Below are 17679 nucleotides of genomic sequence, written 5' to 3' on the forward strand. Positions count from 1 at the left end.
TGTACAAAATAGGGAGTAGACGCTTCAGCCTACTAAAATATATATGACATGGGAGCAGGCACTGAAAATATTCTGAGGAAAGTGGGAATTCTCGTCTGTTTTGAGATGTGTTCTGAAATTATTTTAGGTCGAGTAACCAATACCCTTAATCTTACGGAAAGCGCGGAGGTTAAGTGATATGACAGGTTAGTGGGCAGCTTTGGAGCCATATATTCTGGACAGGTTAATGCACAGATGTGACCTGGGTCATTAGCTTTACTTAGGAAGAAGGAACTTCATGTTGCCCAGGCAGGAGGGCTGGTGGGGGAGGGAAATAAGCTGCTGCGTTCCGCAATTGTGCTTAAAATTTAAAGGCCTTTTAGCTTTATTTTCTTCTGCAGTAACTATCATTTGAAATAAACCCAAAGGCTTTTTGTTTTCTGACTAGTAAGAGTTTTCTAAGCTGTGGAGAAGCGAGAGACTGAAAGATGCTGAAAGCATTAAGCGCATCATTGGCCGATTTGTGCGCCACAGGTTTGAAGACTGATATGAACTGGTTATTTGGAGAAGCAGGCGCCTGTTAGCTTACGAGCTGTGTGGTTGTGCGTTGGTTATTTTTGTGTTTTGCTTTGTTTTCTCTCTCCCATTTGATTTTCTGTGTTCACATACCCTGCAAATGACACTTGTATTGACACATAACTTCTGTAGAGGTAGGGAACAAATTCAAATAATACATTTAATTTACTTTGAACTTGTAGTATGTTCAGGGTGACGCCGGCTGGGCAGATACACCCTTAACTATCCTAGTGCCACACATTGTCCTGATGGCTCTGGCAAGCTGGCCCCATGAAGGTGACATTGCTGGCCAGTTCGGTGGGCACTGGGAAGATGTGCTGGGATTAAGCTGTCCATGGCAATCCAGGATTTGTGTGATCGCAGGCAGAAATTCGGTACAGCGTGGAGAAGGGGCTGGGAATTAATATCCATATCTGCTCAGTATTTGGAATGATGCTGGCTGGAGCTTGGCTATTCATTTTCTGTATTTTAAGCATCTCTGTAGCTAAGCAGATGATCTAACAGTATGATCCTAAATTTAGTCGCTAGAAAGTCAGTAAATTATAGAAAATATCTGCAGCATATTCCATAGGTTAGTCTGACATTCAGCACAGATACACTTTTAGTGTTGCTGTTTAAAATTTGTTGCTGATGAGTTTGGAAAACAAGTTCAGATGTGGTTGTTTCTAGAGGGAGAAATTGAGAAGTGCTATTTTTAATCACCATTTGCAATGATACGGTGGGAAGAAGGAAATTATTCTTCTTGACAGATTCTGATAGGTGAAAGAGAAGCTTAATGTGGGGTGTGTTTTTTAATCACCATGAAAAATTCCTTCCTGTTAATCTGATGGATGGATTACGGTTTGTCCTTGCATGGCCAGGTTGTATTTTCCATCAGAACTGGAGATTCCAACCCTCATTATAGCATTTTTGTAATGCAAATGGTTACGTATGGGAAGAGATTTAATTAATCCCCTGCTGGTTGGTCGTATCCCCCAAAGCAAACATAGCAAAGGAAAGAAAATGAAAACATGAGTGCATGGTACCAGGTCAATGAGTGTCAGTAGAATTTCATCATCTGTGAAATATTAACTTATTAACTAAAATATATTTACTGTTATAGCTGTAAAAATATTTGTCTATTGTCCCAAGCGGTGCGATACGGAGCTGCCTCGCCAGCAAGCCAAGGTCAGCGGCAAGCTCAGAATGGGATTGTGCGCGCTGGCAAAGATACGGAGCATCCTGAGCGTGGCGATGGTTCTGGGTTTAGTTCGGAAGGACTCGGGCTGAGCTGCCATGGGCACGCGCTCCGGCGCCGGCTTTGCCTGCGGGGCTGTGCCGTGTGTGCCGCTTCCTGCTCAAGGACAACTCACCAGGCTGACAGTGTAACATATCTGTTTAAAAGATACGGCTTGTCTTATAGGTCAGTGAACAAGCACATTTCCAGATTTGATTTCCATTTCATGTTGTGTGCATATATCCATATGCAAGAAGCCAGCACTTCTGCTCCCTAGAAACATTTCTGTTTGCAGGCAGTTCCTGTGTACAAGAGATCACAATGGAATAAATATCCAGTACCTGTGCACTAAATATATTATGTAAACAGAAAAGTAATGCTTAAAATGGACAATGTATTTCCTCTTTTACCTTCCATGCTGCCTCAAACGTGGTAGGGCCTGAGAGGACCCAATCCTATAGTGAAACCTGGAGTGTGTGCTACAGTGTCCAACTGATTTTATATCTGCGTGGTCTGAAATAATAAGAAGAAACAAATATAAGAAACTTTTGGAAGGACGCTATTCAAACCAGATTTTTTCTAGTTTCCACAATGCTCATTTTCTTCCCCAAGATTCATTTTGAACCAGTTTTCTCAAAATCTGCTGCCGCTTTTGGCATGTAGAGATCAAGTTGCATGTTTAACAATTATGCCTTGAAATACGAAACTGATACCAAAAAATAACTTTTAGAACAGTGTGTTCCCATCATTTGGGTACTACAGGTTTTAATACACTTCTTATTTTTTAGGATCTATGAAGGTAGGTTTTTGTTTCCGACTCCCCAAGTTCTGTGTGAATAACATGCAACAAGCTTTTAAGATGTTGTTTATCACTTCATGTAAGTCAAATACAGATATAAGCCTCTATTTTGAGGGTTATATTGTTGACCTAGAGAGCAGGTGGCAGGGAGGCTGGCTGAAGTAATAATGGTCATATATATATATATATATATATATATATATATGACCACCCCTCCAGGGATGGTGACTCCACCACGTCCCTGGGCAGCCTGTTCCAATGCCTGACAAGCCTTTCCGTGAAGAATTTTTTCCTAATATCCAATTTAAACCTCCCCTGGTGCAACTTGAGGCCATTTCCTCTTGTCCTATCACTTGCTACTTGGGAGAAGAGACCAACCCCCTCCATGCTCCAACTTCCATTCAGGCAGTTGCAGACAGTGATAAGGTCTCCCCTCAGCCTCCTTTTCTCCAGGATAAACAGCCCCAGTTCCCTCAGTCACTCCCCATCACACTTGTGCTCCAGACCCCTCACCAGCTTTGCTGCCCTTCTCTCCTCAATGTTCTTCTTATGATGAGGGGCGCAAAACATAACTGCCCTAAACCAGGTCATCAGTTGTGGGCGCAGGCTGCTCCCTTCTTGCTTCCATCTCCAGGCGTTTTCTCTCTTTCTTCTTCCCTGGGATGCAACTCCTTAGACACTGGTGACTCGGGAAAAGCAAAGCTCATGATTATGCTGCTCATAGTCACGTAACTTCCAGTTCGGATGCTTTAGTGCTGGCTCCGCTGTTCACGGGCTGGTTGGAGGGCTGTAAGAAGTGCTTGAGTCCAGCTGCCTGGGGTTGTGAAGGGGAATTTAGGACTAGCACGAAATGAGGCACAGTGGAACAACAGGTATAAAAATTGATTGTTGTGATTGCGCTTTGTTGCCAAGACCACAGGGGTATTAAATTTGAGCTACTGCCTATTGATTCCACAGTTGCACTGCATTTGTCAAGGTGGAGGTGCAGAGTGAAACAATTGCTACAAGGAGAGAATAATATTTCAGTTGCATTGAGATGTCATGTGCTGGTACTTTTTCCCTTATTTGGGAACTCAGTTGATCGCACATTTCAAAGGATGATCTCGAGAACAAAGCCCATATCGGTCCTTGTTTTAAACTTGAATGTGTTTAATCCTGAGTTATAGGCAGCATTCAAGGTAATTTTGTGTGAGTAAAACAAGCGTACAGTAAAGGAAAAGGCTTGTCCGCTGCTGTTATGGGACCACGATTCCCATGGTGTGTCTGTAAGTCACAATCGTCAGGGCTGCGCTGCTGCAGGGGAACGTTCTCTCCTTCCTTATGTGGCTTCTCAGCCCTAATGACTGGAGCAAAGCTTGTAAATGGGAACCCTAAAGCTCAAAAAGTAGAAGGTAGATAAAGAGATGTAAAGGTCGCTGCTTTTCCTTCTCAACCAGTACCATGAAATTCGAGAGGTTTATTCACTCATTCTGAACATTTCTGGGGCCAACTGTTGGAATAAATGGAAATGCTCCATTTGAATAGGAAAAACACCCTCTGCTAAGCACCCTTGGTACATCAGGTCGTCTTCAAAGAGGAGAAATTAAATACATCTGCTCCTATGCTGTAAGAAATACATATGCATAAGTAATACACTATATACACAAACAGAATAATATATAATAACTGTATCTTACCTATTTATCCATTTGCAGTGGCAAAAGGCTGTCATTGCTATGTAGACTTACTGTTTGGAAACTAATTATTTCTAACAAACGAGAGTGGAAGAAGTACCTTTTTAGAATATAAACCACACAACCTGTTATAGATGCTAATGATTTACTATCTTACATACTTGAAATGTTTTGATTAGGTCTTGACAAGTTTGTCTGATGACAGGAATGTATTTCTTGATGCTGTGAGCTGTCAGCCCTGTGATAATTCACGCATGAGACTTGTTAAACTGTAATGAAGTTTCGAATTGTAGAGAACTCAAGACTTAAAACCAGCAAACCAAAAACAAGCAAAAAACCCATTAAATCTTAAATATGTTGTTATTTTTTTCAAGTTCTTGTCGCTGTGATTTTTGGTATATTTGATAAGTAATGTCCAATGTATTACTTAACAGACCAGTCATTGACAGCTTGTCAATAACTCTTAATCATTTAATCAGCACATACACCAGAACTAAATACAGAAAAGAGGTTGCCAGATTTTATGGATTTCTTGTTTTTTTTTCTCTTGACTTTTTTCAACATTCAGTGAAAACACTGACTTTATTTTTATTGTTCTTTTTTTCTCTCTTAAAGGGAATGAAACATAGAGCGGGTAGATCACTATTCTGCCAGGCACAAACGGGAATGGGCTGGACTCCCGGGGGGCGTGGCCTCAGCCGTCGGGGGGCGGAGCCTGGTCCGGGGGCGGGGCCGCAGCGGCGCGCGGGGGCAGGCTGCCACCTGGCGGCGGGCCGCGGCAGCGCAGCCCCGGCGGCCCCGCTATGCGGGGGGCACGTTGCGGGCCAGCCCCGCGGTGACCGGCCGTGCGGCTGCGGCCGCCGTGTCGGTGCCTGGCGGATGCGCACGGCCCGTTTCTTTCAATGAAAATCTGCGCGTTCGCGGCCTTGCTTTGCTTTTGCTGCTTGGGCGTGAAATGTTGTGTTTAAGTGGGAGTTGTTTCATTGATCTTTTTCTTTTTTGTGATATTGTATATAGCACAAATAACGTGTATATAAAAAAAACCAAACCCAAACAACAAAACACAAAACCCACAAAGTAACAACCCCAAACAAAAAGAAAACCAAGCCAAAGCCATTCTGTTGCATTATTTTTTCCTGGTGGTGAGAATGCGGGAACATACATGCAGCAGATGCTGCCCATATTGTGTGCCACCCTGCTGGAAGTGCTTCGGATATGATGCTGATGAGGTGTGTGGGACAGAATTAATCACTGCCTTATACATGTTTAGGCTTGAATTTCAAAGTGCTATTCACTCTGTTGAGTGCTTATGACTTTGTGAATGCAAAGGCAATGATTATTGAGATGAGACGAGTAGCTCTTGTACCCCAGGCCTGCGCTGCCAACATGGGCGGATGCACCTCTTGCGGTGCTGTGCGCAGTTCTGCACTGAGCACACGGTCAGAAATTACCAGCTTTTTATTAGTTTCCCCATAATCATTTATTGATGAATGAGTAATATATAATAACAAGTAAAATTAACTCAAAGTTCTCTTTGTTTTTTCTTTCCAGAAGGAGCTCAGTCTCCCCAGAAGAGGAAGCTTGTAAGTATAATTGGTTTTTTATTCATCACTTGGTTTATTTTGAACATATATAGTCATTCACTTATGGAAATAATTTAAATGGGCAGATACTTTGTTTTCCCTGTTAGCATTTTCAAGAATCTGCCATGCATTTGGAAGCAGCTCGTTTGCATTTCTCCGAGACTGAAACCTCTATTCATTTCCTAAAGTGTAGTAAGCAAAGTAGCAGCAGTGTAAGCTTACTCGTAATTATCAGCTTGAGCTGATCCGGGTATGGGAGTAGCTGCAGTGTCGAGTGCTGCTTGCACTAAACGTGGTTGAAGTGACTCCACAGAAGTCACTGATTATTTATGTGACATGGACAACTCTGATCGCTGCTCTTCAAACAGCCTGTTGACAGAAATCTAAGTACAGAGCTGGAGGCGGGCAGGTCCGGTGTTTGTGGGGCAGTCAGTGGACAGATATTTCAACTAAGTCGCAAATAGTGGAAAAAGTAGGCTTTTAAAAATGTGCTTTAAACAAACTAATTTAAAAATAAATGTATTATGATGTTTAAAGAATTTTAGCCAGCTAACTGTGTTTCAGTGATACGAGAGAAGTCAGCTTCTGCTATTCTGCTTGCAGATTTATGGTGGAAGAAACTGTGATGTTGATTGCATTATATAAAAGAGAAGGTTTCTGTCCTGCCTGCTGTTGCGCTATGATTTAAAATTCTTTCCCAAAGCTTGCAGACTACAGCCACGAAGCTCACAAAAGCATATAACCTTTCTTCCTCACGTTTCTGGTTCTAATGAGAAATGATTTTCAGTCTTTTACCATAAGCTTTCCCCTTTGTGTACGAAACAGTGTTTGGATAAAGCGGCGTTTGGAAAGTGCCAGTGATTCAGGGCTGAACAATACGGTGGATCAAAAGGCTTTTTTTTTAAAATGGGGCATGGCCAGACCTTTTTGTTTAGTTCATATGACAATGATAAACCAGCCAGGGAGTTATTTAAAGAATATGAAAACCCGACTGAGTTATTTTTTAACCAGTGTGCCTTAAAGGGCAGCGTGACTGTATTTGATAGATGTTTAAGAAAGGTGGTGGTCGTGATTTGAAGATGGCGAACGTCCTCTGAATAAATGAGGGAGTGGTGAGATACCAACAGGCGTTTTGTTTGAGGTAACTTAAATATTTTTGTACAAAACTTTTGGAATTGAAATTGAGGATGCCGGAGATATTCCCAGCCCTTGGCCAAGCGTGGGGGTGAGTGTGACCCAGAACTACTCATGCATTTACACTGGAAATATCTGAGATACAAACAAAGTGCTTTGAACGTGTGGTGTTTTATTTAGCAGGAACTAAACCAAATGACTGGGGTTCTTTTCTATATTGACTTAACACCTTCAGTTTTCATTGCTTCACTCTTCATCCACGGGTGAGTGCCTTTTAAGCCATCACTGTCTGAAGAAATTCAGCAACCCGTGTCAGGGAGATCCAGGCCATAAATTTTAAGCACAAGGTTGCAACTACTAGGGAGACTGAAAATCTATGAAGAATTGAGATGTCTTTGGTTAGTTGCCCGTGTTATCTAGTTGATGATTTAATTGCAGTTTTTGGAGCTACAGATTCTGCAGTTAATTCTACCAAATGGTTTCAGTAGTGTGTATGTGTCTGTTGATGCTGTACTGTTAAGCGTGCAGGCTCACTGAAAAGGGTTTCATGGAGCTGATGTACGTGATTGTTTATCCCAGTATCAGATTGTGTGTCCCAGTATCAGATTGTGTGTCCCAGTATCAGACTGTGTGTCCCAGTATCAGATTGTGTGTCCCAGTACCAGACTGTGTGTCCCAGTATCAGATTGTGTGTCCCAGTATCAAACTGTGTATCCCAGTACCAGATTGTGTATCCCAGTACCACGTTGTGTATCCCACTACCACATTGTGTATCCCAGTATCAGATTGTGTATCCCACTACCACATTGTGTATCCCACTACCACATTGTGTATCCCAGTATCACATTGTGTATCCCAGTACCACATTGTGTATCCCAGTATCACATTGTGCATCCCAGTACCACATTATGTATCCCAGTATCACACTGTGCATCCCACTACCACATTGTGCATCCCACTACCACATTGTGTATCCCAGTATCAGATTGTATATCCCAGTACCATGTTGTGTATCCCACTACCACATTGTGTATCCCAGTATCAGATTGTGTATCCCACTACCACATTGTGTATCCCACTACCACATTGTGTATCCCAGTATCACATTGTGTATCCCAGTACCACATTGTGTATCCCAGTATCACATTGTGCATCCCAGTACCACATTATGTATCCCAGTATCACACTGTGCATCCCACTACCACATTGTGCATCCCACTACCACATTGTGTATCCCAGTATCAGATTGTGTATCCCAGTACCAAATTGTGTATCCCAGTACCACATTGTGTATCCCAGTATCAGATTGTGTATCCCACTACCACATTGTGTATCCCAGTACCACATTGTGTATCCCAGTATCAGATTGTGTATCCCAGTACGACGTTGTGTATCCCAGTACCAGAGTGCTCACTTGATTTAAAAAACGAATCCACTCTTAGCTTATGAATCAGGAATTAGAGAAATTTATATCAAGAAAAGGCATAATTGTAATCTGTGTGAGTACCTATGTTTAAAATATACATATAATATGTATAAATTTGTTTAACCATTTGGTCAAAAAAGGTGGCCTAACAATGTCTACTTAAATACAGACCGTAGGCAGTTTTCAGTTCTTCTGGAGGCTGTTCCCTGCCTGAATGAACAATGAACCTCATACGCAAAAATAAGCTCTGAAAAGCAAACGTGTTGTGGAAAGGTGGTGCTGTGCTGGAGCTGGTGAGCAGGGACCGTTATGGCCGTAGCTACATCCTGACTGTCATTTGCTGGCTTCTGTTCGCTGACAGGAGCACGAGCAGCAATTGACAGGAGGATGGAGTATCTGGCTTGGAGCCACAAACCCTCAAGAGGTATCTCCATTTTCTGCACAAACTCCAGCCTTTGAAGCAGCTCAGTAGCGATTGTATTATATAGAAATATACAGCCCTTCGGCATTTTTTTGTGTGCTCAGCTTGGGGCTGGGGTGCATTTACGACTGTACATTTGGAGAGGAAATAATTATTTGCCAGCCAGCCAGAAGCAGAAGGAAGACTTGATTATTGCTGCTTGCGAGGTGATTGCGTTGGCCGATTGTTGAGTTGGAAAGGTCGGGAACTCTGGATTAGCTCAGGTGTTTGTCATTGCCCAATGGAGAAAGACGAGCTCTTCCTGACAATGCTTCTAACTTTATCTGGCTCATGTTGCTTGGGTCAGTATTCGCTCCTTGTTCACGAACCAATTGTAGGCACGGACAACACCAGTCGCTGTGGTTGTTTGTGCAAAGGGAAAGGAGTGGAGTCAGATACCTCAGTATTTTTGGCAGGAGAGCATAAGGAATCTTGTCACTTGAAGGAAACCATGGGTAGAAGCTGAACAGACTCAATGGTGGGATGGAGCCTGTAAAGTGTGTTGATTAGCGACTCCTCTTCCATGTTAGTGGAAGGAGGGCACTGGACATCATGGCTTGGCCCTGCAGTCTAATCTTGAAATAATGAGCCCGGAGCGAGCAGGCGTGTAGAACAGATGGGGGAATTGCACGCAGGGTGACATTACGGGGAATGCCTGATAATTTAGATACCATTTTGTTGTCAATGTGCTCAAAGTGTGTGTGTTTCTGTTGGGAGGTTATGTTTAATACATTAAAGGAAACTATACTCAACTGAGTTGTAGGCTGCAAAGAGGTTGAATAATACAATATGAGAACAGGAACGAGTAGTTATATCCTGTCTCTGGTGTGGTTCAATAATCAGAGTTCAAAGTTTTCCTTTAATGAATTATGCATAAAAATATATTGCTTATGTTTTTCCCCATGCTTTGTTCACAAAAAAATAATTACCATTCATGAATATTTTCTTTAATTTCCAATAGCGAACGTGAAGTGCTAGACCCAAACTTTGATCTCCATTGTATTAGTGGAAGTGGTTTAATTATTTTCAGCCATTATCCTTTTCTGTTCCCTTGTTGTTCTGCCATGTGCAGAGATTGGGTTTTGCTGGGCGCCTGCACAGGAGGCGCATTAGAGACGTTCCGGGCTTGAAAGGACAAAGGTGGCGAAGCGCTCGCGTGTGTCCGTGTGTGTAGCTGGAACCCGGCATCCAAAAGACCCGACTGTGAACCACACATTCCCAACACCATCCTGGGGCTCGTTGCTTCTCCTCATTGCCTCCCCAGCTAACCAGCGGTCACTACATCGACGTTGGCTTGTATCGAGCCATCGGCTTCTTCTTCTGCACCCCATTTTTAATTATGTCATAACATGAACATTATTCATGTTTTTTATGAAAAATGTGGATTTATATTTGAAATCCTCACTTTTTTTAGGATTACTATCTTGTGGTGCTGTCATTTTTGTACGTTCCAAACGTTTTCTGAAAGGAAAATATTGATTTATGACTTTGTATCTACATTTGAAACAAGTACTTTGCTCAGCAAACTCAATTCGCTAAACCAGTTTTTAATTTCAGATGCAGTGCAGGTTATTTTTGTTAATTTTTTCTTGCTGTCAAGTGCCTGTATCAAGTGTTTAAAGTCTGTATGCAAACAGAGAAAGAACATGGAGGAATAGGAAAAGTAATTATAAAAATAGATCCAGTAAAAAGACACATTTAAATAAACCAAGTATTACAAAGATCTGTTTTGATTGTGATAGGCGCTGGTAAGAAATAGTGTTTACCTCAAGTTTTCATGTCTGTCTGTATGAAATGTGGTAACCAACCTAATAGTGTTTGCTAAAGATGTGTAAGATTTTGTGCTGGTCTTTATTCCTTCTAATTAATTTTTAAGGCAATTTATGTCGACTATTTGGCTTGTTTTCTCTCCCTCCTCCTCTGCACTCCCTTTCTACTTATAAACCTCCAAAATCTCTTAGTTTCTACAGCCCTCGACATTTCACGGGGTGTTTCATTAAACGAACCTTCATCAGAATCCGTTAAACTTATTGCCGCTTCCCAACAGTGAAATAACACACAAACGCACCAAGGAATTTCTTTGGGAGGATACGCTGAGTACCAGTTTATCTAAGTTTCTACTCGTATTCTTTTTAATCCTCAGACCTTGGAAACAACAACAAGTTTGCAGGAAAAGGGAAAATAATCTGGCCTTCAGTGCTGGTTTATGTCTTTATCTCAGCTCAGGTGCTGTGGGAATTTCCCCTGATCTGCGGAGAAATGGAGGATATCATTGCATTTCTGCGCATCTGTTTCTGCTGGGACTGATCGATGCCGCTTCCCTGCCAGGGGCAACGGTTTGTGCATCAAACACTTTGAAGCCAAAGCGCTGGAAATGGAGAAAAAACACGGTTCTGGAAAGGAATAGGGAGTTTTGCTACTTTTGCGCGCTGTTCTGTCTTGAATCTAGAAGTGGAATAAGAAATCACGGCTCCGTCCAGTGCGTTCGCTTGTGATACTTTTTATAGATGGGGAGGGGAATGGGTGGTATTTTCTGGCTGCTCCATCCTTCCCAGAGCTACATAGAACACACGGGCAGGGGATCAGAAATAACCCACTATGTGGGGCTGGCTCTGCGGGTGGAGGAGGCTCCAGAGGAGCATCGCTATTCATATATTAGCCTTTAAAATCATTTGAAAGCATTGTTTCTGTAAGTGATTTAGTGAATTAGGGGGATTTTAGTGTTCTATATATACTGTAATCTCAGAGCCAAAGGATTTACAGAGGTGTTCATCAAGGATTTTTAAGTGAGAAAAGTATTTTCTGCAGTTTTTATTATTGAGTTTCCACTACTTAACCCAGGTTCTCATTTAATAAGTATAATAAAATTATACGTAACATACCAAGTTCATACCTTTTGTTGCTTGCTGAGCTTTCTTACCCTGAAGGCACCTGGTTATGAGTTGTAATCTGGAATTTGACTTGGTTGATGAGTATTTGTGAGTAGCCGTCTTCACCTGCCTAAATACAACGTCTTAAACACGTTAAAGTCTTATCAAAGAGATATATTTGGAAATTTTTTTGGGAAAGCTACTTTCTTAAAAATACACATTTAAAAAACGTTGAACGTTGTTTTGGGACAGTTTTGTTAATAGCATGAAATTGATTTTGAGCTGATTGAAATTGCCATTTGCAAAGAAAAATGCAAGACTCGCATTGTACCGGGGAACGTTGTCTCCTAATAAAGGTCGTTCCCCTTGGCTCCCCAGGCTGCTGCCATTGCTCTGTTTTCGGTGCTACAATTCATCAGGTCTGTAGCTGGAGCACAACTTGGAAGTTCCAGGAGGTGATTTAAGCTTAAGGCTGCGCTGGCTAGAAGGGGATGGGATTGATTTCCAAGCGGGGGTGGCTGGGGCGTCCCCGCCGGCCGGTGGCACCAGCTGCTCCGTGCGGCGCGGGGGACTCTGCCTGTCGCCCTGTGACTTTCCAAGCTGCTGCGGGAGAGCTCTGCCAGAGCCCTGTCCCGCGGGCCATCGCTCCTTTGGCTCCCTTTGCTGTGCTGAGAGCGGCTGTTCCTGCTCCTTGAACCCAGAAGTTCAGTCGCGGATTTGCCGCGGGCTCAGCCCCGGCGTGTCAGGACTATATCAGCGGCAGGGCAGGTTTGTGCCTTGGACCTTTCTGTGCCTTTGTTTCGTACTCGTGGGCTTCATTCCCTTTCTCTGGATGCTACAAGGAGACTCATAGAAGAGCTATTTTTTTTAAGAAGTAGGTTTTTGACATGAGCCGTGCGATTAATCTGGACTCTGACTGAACTGCTGAGGTCTGTGTGACACCGGGGGGGTGTGAGGAGCTCGGAGTCGCACTGGTTGTTCTGTGCTCTGCGCTGGAGCGATAACGAACGGCTCTGCTGGCCGGCTCTAAGCCTCTTAGGCTGGGAAGGAGCAGAGCGTATTGGCACCATGCTGAAACGGAGGAAGCAGAGGCTCGGAGCCCCATCTCTGCGGATCCAGTAAGGACTGTCGGGCAAAATCATTGCACTTAAACATTGCAAATTGAAACTATGAGCAAAAACAAGGCAGAATTTTCTGTGGCTGGCAGGCGTTGCTTTTATTTGTTAGAACTTAGTATCTGTCGTGCTTATTTGGCTGGACACAGAATTTCATGTTACTTTTGTGGAGCATTTACCATAGATTATAGCCAAAAAGGAGCACTATTTAATCGTTTTTAAATGGGGTAAATTATGGTTAGGTTTTGTACCATGCCTTAATTAACGTAGTAAACCTAAATGTTTGTAACTCTTTTGAGTTTGATCACTCTTCAGATTTAAAAATCACCTTTAATAATCTGCCAGAAAGCTGCCACAGGGCTCCAATCTCCAGAAACCTTTACTGCCTTTATCATTTTCAATTAGGAATGCTATTGAAAACATTCTGTTCGAAGCAAAGAGAATCCTTATTTACATTTCTACACATGAAACTGAAACAAGCAAATTCCTTTGTAGCACTTGCATCCTTTATAAATGCCTTGAAATCTACCAATTTGAACTGCTGTTTATGATATTCATGATTATATTTATTAGTTCTATGGGTTAAACTTAGAGAAATTGCATATTAATAGTCTGTGTGTAAGTAGAGGAGGTTAAATGACCGTCACATAGGCAGCGAGGGGAGGAGCAGAGTCAGAGGCAGCTTAACCTTTCCTGTCTGCGCCTGGAAAGCTCATCAGCTCTTTAAGCAGAGATTGCTGCCGCCGAGGATTTCCAGTATGGAAAGGTTACTTGCTGGCAATTATTTGGATTCATTAGGAAATTTAAAACAAGAAAGACTGATAAACACGCTTGACCTCTGGACTTTCAGTGTAAAACGTCTGAGTGGTAAACAAAACTGCAGCGTGCCCCAGATTTCCCTTTTGTGCTTAGATACGGTAAATAGAAACATTTTTTTATCCCTCGGAATAAAAGTTATAGTTGGAAAAATACAGCGGCACTAGTTTGTATTCTAATGCATAAGCGGGCTTTGTAACACCCATGTTTGTAAGTTAACTTTTACTTTATTTCTAGTGAAGGACATCTCGTCGTATATAGTTCAATAAAGTAGGTGTCTGAACATTTTATATATATATATATATATATGTATGTATAAGGCTGTTGGCAGCTTTTTGGAAAGCAGCTGCTCTCCGTGTGCGCCCATGGGTGCTGGCGGCTCACCCCGCGGTCCCAGCTCTAATCCCGGGGCTGCGCTATAAATGAGTCACTGAACCGCTTTGTGCCTCAGTTTCCCCACGGCTAAAATTAGAATAAAGCCATTTTGCAGCGCTGCTTCCAGGCTTAATTAGTTGTTGTTATAAAATGCTGCCGGTGTTAAATATTGTTTTTCAGTTAATGGTTTGGATAATTCATGTTTTCGCAGTTGCATCTTTCTATTCTTGCCACGGCTGTGTCACGGCCCCATGGCTCCCAACCTGCAGCCTGTGAAGGCTGTGATAGAAATGGTCCATGTCCGTCACTGGTGCCATCATCAACTTTGTACATTTTTCTCAATGAGAAGTTTTACATGAAGGATTGACACTGGTGTGTGTTCCCCAAAGCCTGGGAATCGCTACAAAAAGAAAGGGTTTAGCTAATTCGAGATTGGCAGAGTTTCATAGTGAAAAAATAACGTTGAATACATATTAAATTGACTAACAAATACATTTCGATTTGTATCATAATCGAAACGATGACTTTTGACCACTTATTTAATTGCATTTATTAAGAAGATATAACTGGTATTTTGGAAATATTTTATTTTCTTTATTGAAATGGAAGATGTGACATTGACTGCCATCTGTTTCTTTTCTACTGTGGTACCTTGTCAGAATCTCCTCTCCTCTGTTCTCCCGCTGCCGAGGAGGTGACGTCCAGCAGCACGTGTTCTCTCCTACAGCTGCTCCAGCTCTGCAGCACCTTAAATTCCCATTCAGTGCCGATTGTGCACTTGTTACTTCTCCTCTAGTATTTTACCTGAGCTCACAAGCCCAGAGCAATCCGTCTAGCCCATGCTACAGCCATCCTTTCCAGTGGAGGTAAGGAGAGGTACCAACTAGGAACTTCTAACAGTTTGGTGTTGGTGTAACCATTTATGAACTTACCAGCTTTGCAGTTGAAGAGAATAATACCTAACAGAAAGGAACAGCCTTGTAGTCTTAATTTACTTCCAGCTATTTAGCGTTCGGGTTGATGTTGCTTGTTGGTGCGGGTTTTTCTAGTTCATGTGTAGTTAAGGCCCTATGTAGGGAAGAGGATAAAAGGAGGTAAGGAATGGGAACTTGTCTACCCGTGTATGCATGCAAATTCCCGGTTGTAGCTTGCGCTGACTTCCCAGTGCATGTGCAGCTTGTGCTGTGCAGTAAAGGCATCGCTCATGTCAAGAAAACCAACTTAAAAGTAAAACAGCCTAGAGTGGGGTCTTTAGAAAGCCCAGCCTAGAGCAGTGGGTGTGTGATAACACGCTGCGCTCTGTTCTCTTGCTTGTAAATGCACATGAGTGTCCTGTAGAAGCCAGCAGGCTGAACTCTCCGTCTCCAAGCATGGGCTCTGCAAAGCTTAACAAGTAAAATCAGGCCTGTTGTTGGTAGGCTTAAAGATGGGGTGCAAGAGTTTGTAAATCACAGTATCACAGTATTTTTGGGATTGGAAGGGACCTCAAAAGATCATCTAGTCCAATCCCCCCATGGAGCAGGAACGCCTGGGTGAGGTCGCACAGGAACATGTCCAGGCGGGTTTTGAATGTCTGCAGAGAAGGAGACTCCACAACCCCCCTGGGCAGCCTGTTCCAGTGTCTGTCACCCTCACTGGGAAGAAGTTTTTTCTCAAATTTAAGTGGAACCTCTTGTGGTCCAGCTTTATCCCATTACCCCTTGTCCTATCATTGTTTGCCACCGAGAAGAGCCTGGCTCCATCCTCCTGACACTCACCCTTTATATATTTATAAACACTAATAAGGTCCCCCCTTAGTCTCTTCTTCTCCAAACTAAAGAGCCCCAGCTCCCTCAGCCTTTCTTGATAAGGGAGATGCTCCACTCCCTTAATCATCTTTGTTGCCCTACGCTGGAGTCTCTCCAGCAGTTCCCTGTCCTGCTGGAACTGAGGGGCCACAACTGGACACAATATTCCAGGTGTGGTCTCCCCAGGGCAGAGCAGAGGGGCAGGAGAACCTCTCTGACCTACTGACCACCCCCTTCTAACCCACCCCAGGTACCATTGGCTTCCTGGCCACAAGGGCCCAGTGCTGGCTCATGGTCACCCTGCTGTCCCCAGGACCCCCAGGTCCCTTTCCCCTACACTGCTCTCTAATATGTAATTTCCCAACCTATACTGGAACCTGGGGGACAAAAGAAAGTCCAAACCAGCTCAGTTTGTATTGAAGCGTTTAGGAGCTTGGCTGGTGTACTTTTTCTTCAGGGTTCTCTCCCTCCTTTGTGTGCGCGGTTATGAAATCCGAGCTCAGGGGTACCTACCGAAAACCTGAGCCGGCGGAACCATGGGAGTTCACATGCTGCACACTGGATGTTGCTGCTCAGATTTCAGTTGCTCATCAGGTGGTAATTCAATCGCCCCTGAATCTAGACTGTTATTTCAGAAGGAGATTGCTTTTGCTGGCCAGCTCTGGTCGGAGTAACGAGAAAATGTGAAGTTGAGCTATTTTAGGCATCTGTCCCTCTAATGGAGAGTAACATACATTACATCTGTTGGGTGGAAATCAGGCTGTCAGCGAAGGAAAGGGACGGTGTGTGTCCGTCCTTGTCCTGCGCTGCCGTGGGCAGGGCGGCTCCTCCCCGTCCCATTCCCCGTGTGTTGGCCAGACCTGGGGGAATGTCTTAATAAGGATTGGGAAGACTTGCAGTGAAATGAGGGGCAGGGACTGAAGAGCAGACTCCTGGCATTTTAATGACATTGACATCAATATTGCTTTAAGTTATTTTTTTATTTTGTCTTTTTTTTTTTTTTTTTAAATTTAAATGCTGATCCTGGTTAATGTTCCTTTACAAGGGTGATTAAATGCAATTAAGTGCTGTTTGACATTGGGGCTAATTAACAGACTTGTAAATGCTAATTAATTATCAAAATTAGATTATTGTTAAAGGTCATTGGAAATGTACTTTCTGGAGAGGCTCTTAATGATTATCGATTATTTTCAAAAGCCTTTTTGGTATTTACTGCGTTTTTTCCTCTGAGAATCCTTCAATCTTCAGGCTTTCGACATGGGTCAGTGAATCATTTTCTCTTTAAGAGTAGTTCATAGAAAAGTCTTAGTTATATCCCACTGTTACTATGGTCTCTTCTTGATAACATTTTTCACATATGGGGACCTTCAGCCATCTGCTCTCTATATACTGACTGGTTGATGATTCACAGATACATGGTTCTGTGGAAGAGCTTAGGTCTACTATAATAACGTTTTATTTTGGTCCTCGCTGCTTTCACCTGTGCGGCTCTTGATCCTGTTTTATCCTGCGGCTCTTTGTTGTAGTGTTGTTTACTTGGTTACGGTACCAGTGCCGGCCATTCCTGCTCGTTTAGAGCAAAGTTCCTCTGGGTCGTTATTGCTCTCCCTGATCTGCTCAGCTTAACACCCCCAGGTTTGCCAGGCGGTGCAAGTGATACTGGGAACTGGTGGAAAATGGCACTAAAAGAGTGTATGCCTTCACCTTAAATGTTCCTTTCTACCATCAGTATATTGCACTTGTAAGTATTGACGCAGCTTTCCCCTTCTTGCCTGTTTTCCTGTTGATATTTTTACATGGATGGATGAACAACTGTTGGTGCATCTGACATCAAGCGCGTTCTACAGCTAGTATGGAAGTTCCTGGCTTC

General features: G+C 43.0%; 1 protein-coding gene across 3 annotated transcripts in view; it reads left to right on the forward strand.

Annotated features, from left to right (window-relative positions):
* MAST2 (microtubule associated serine/threonine kinase 2) overlaps positions 1–17679 on the forward strand; it is a 187476-nt gene that overhangs the window by 75650 nt on the left and 94147 nt on the right. For all 3 annotated transcript variants that reach the window (XM_080349198.1, XM_080349200.1, XM_080349199.1), the window contains exon 4: positions 5795–5826. In XM_080349198.1, the coding sequence (XP_080205324.1) occupies positions 5795–5826 (32 nt within the window). The remainder of the gene's footprint in view (positions 1–5794; positions 5827–17679) is intronic.

The sequence above is a fragment of the Nesoenas mayeri genome (assembly GCF_963082525.1).
Source record: "Nesoenas mayeri genome assembly, chromosome: 8".
NCBI classification, from domain to species: Eukaryota; Metazoa; Chordata; class Aves; order Columbiformes; family Columbidae; genus Nesoenas; species Nesoenas mayeri.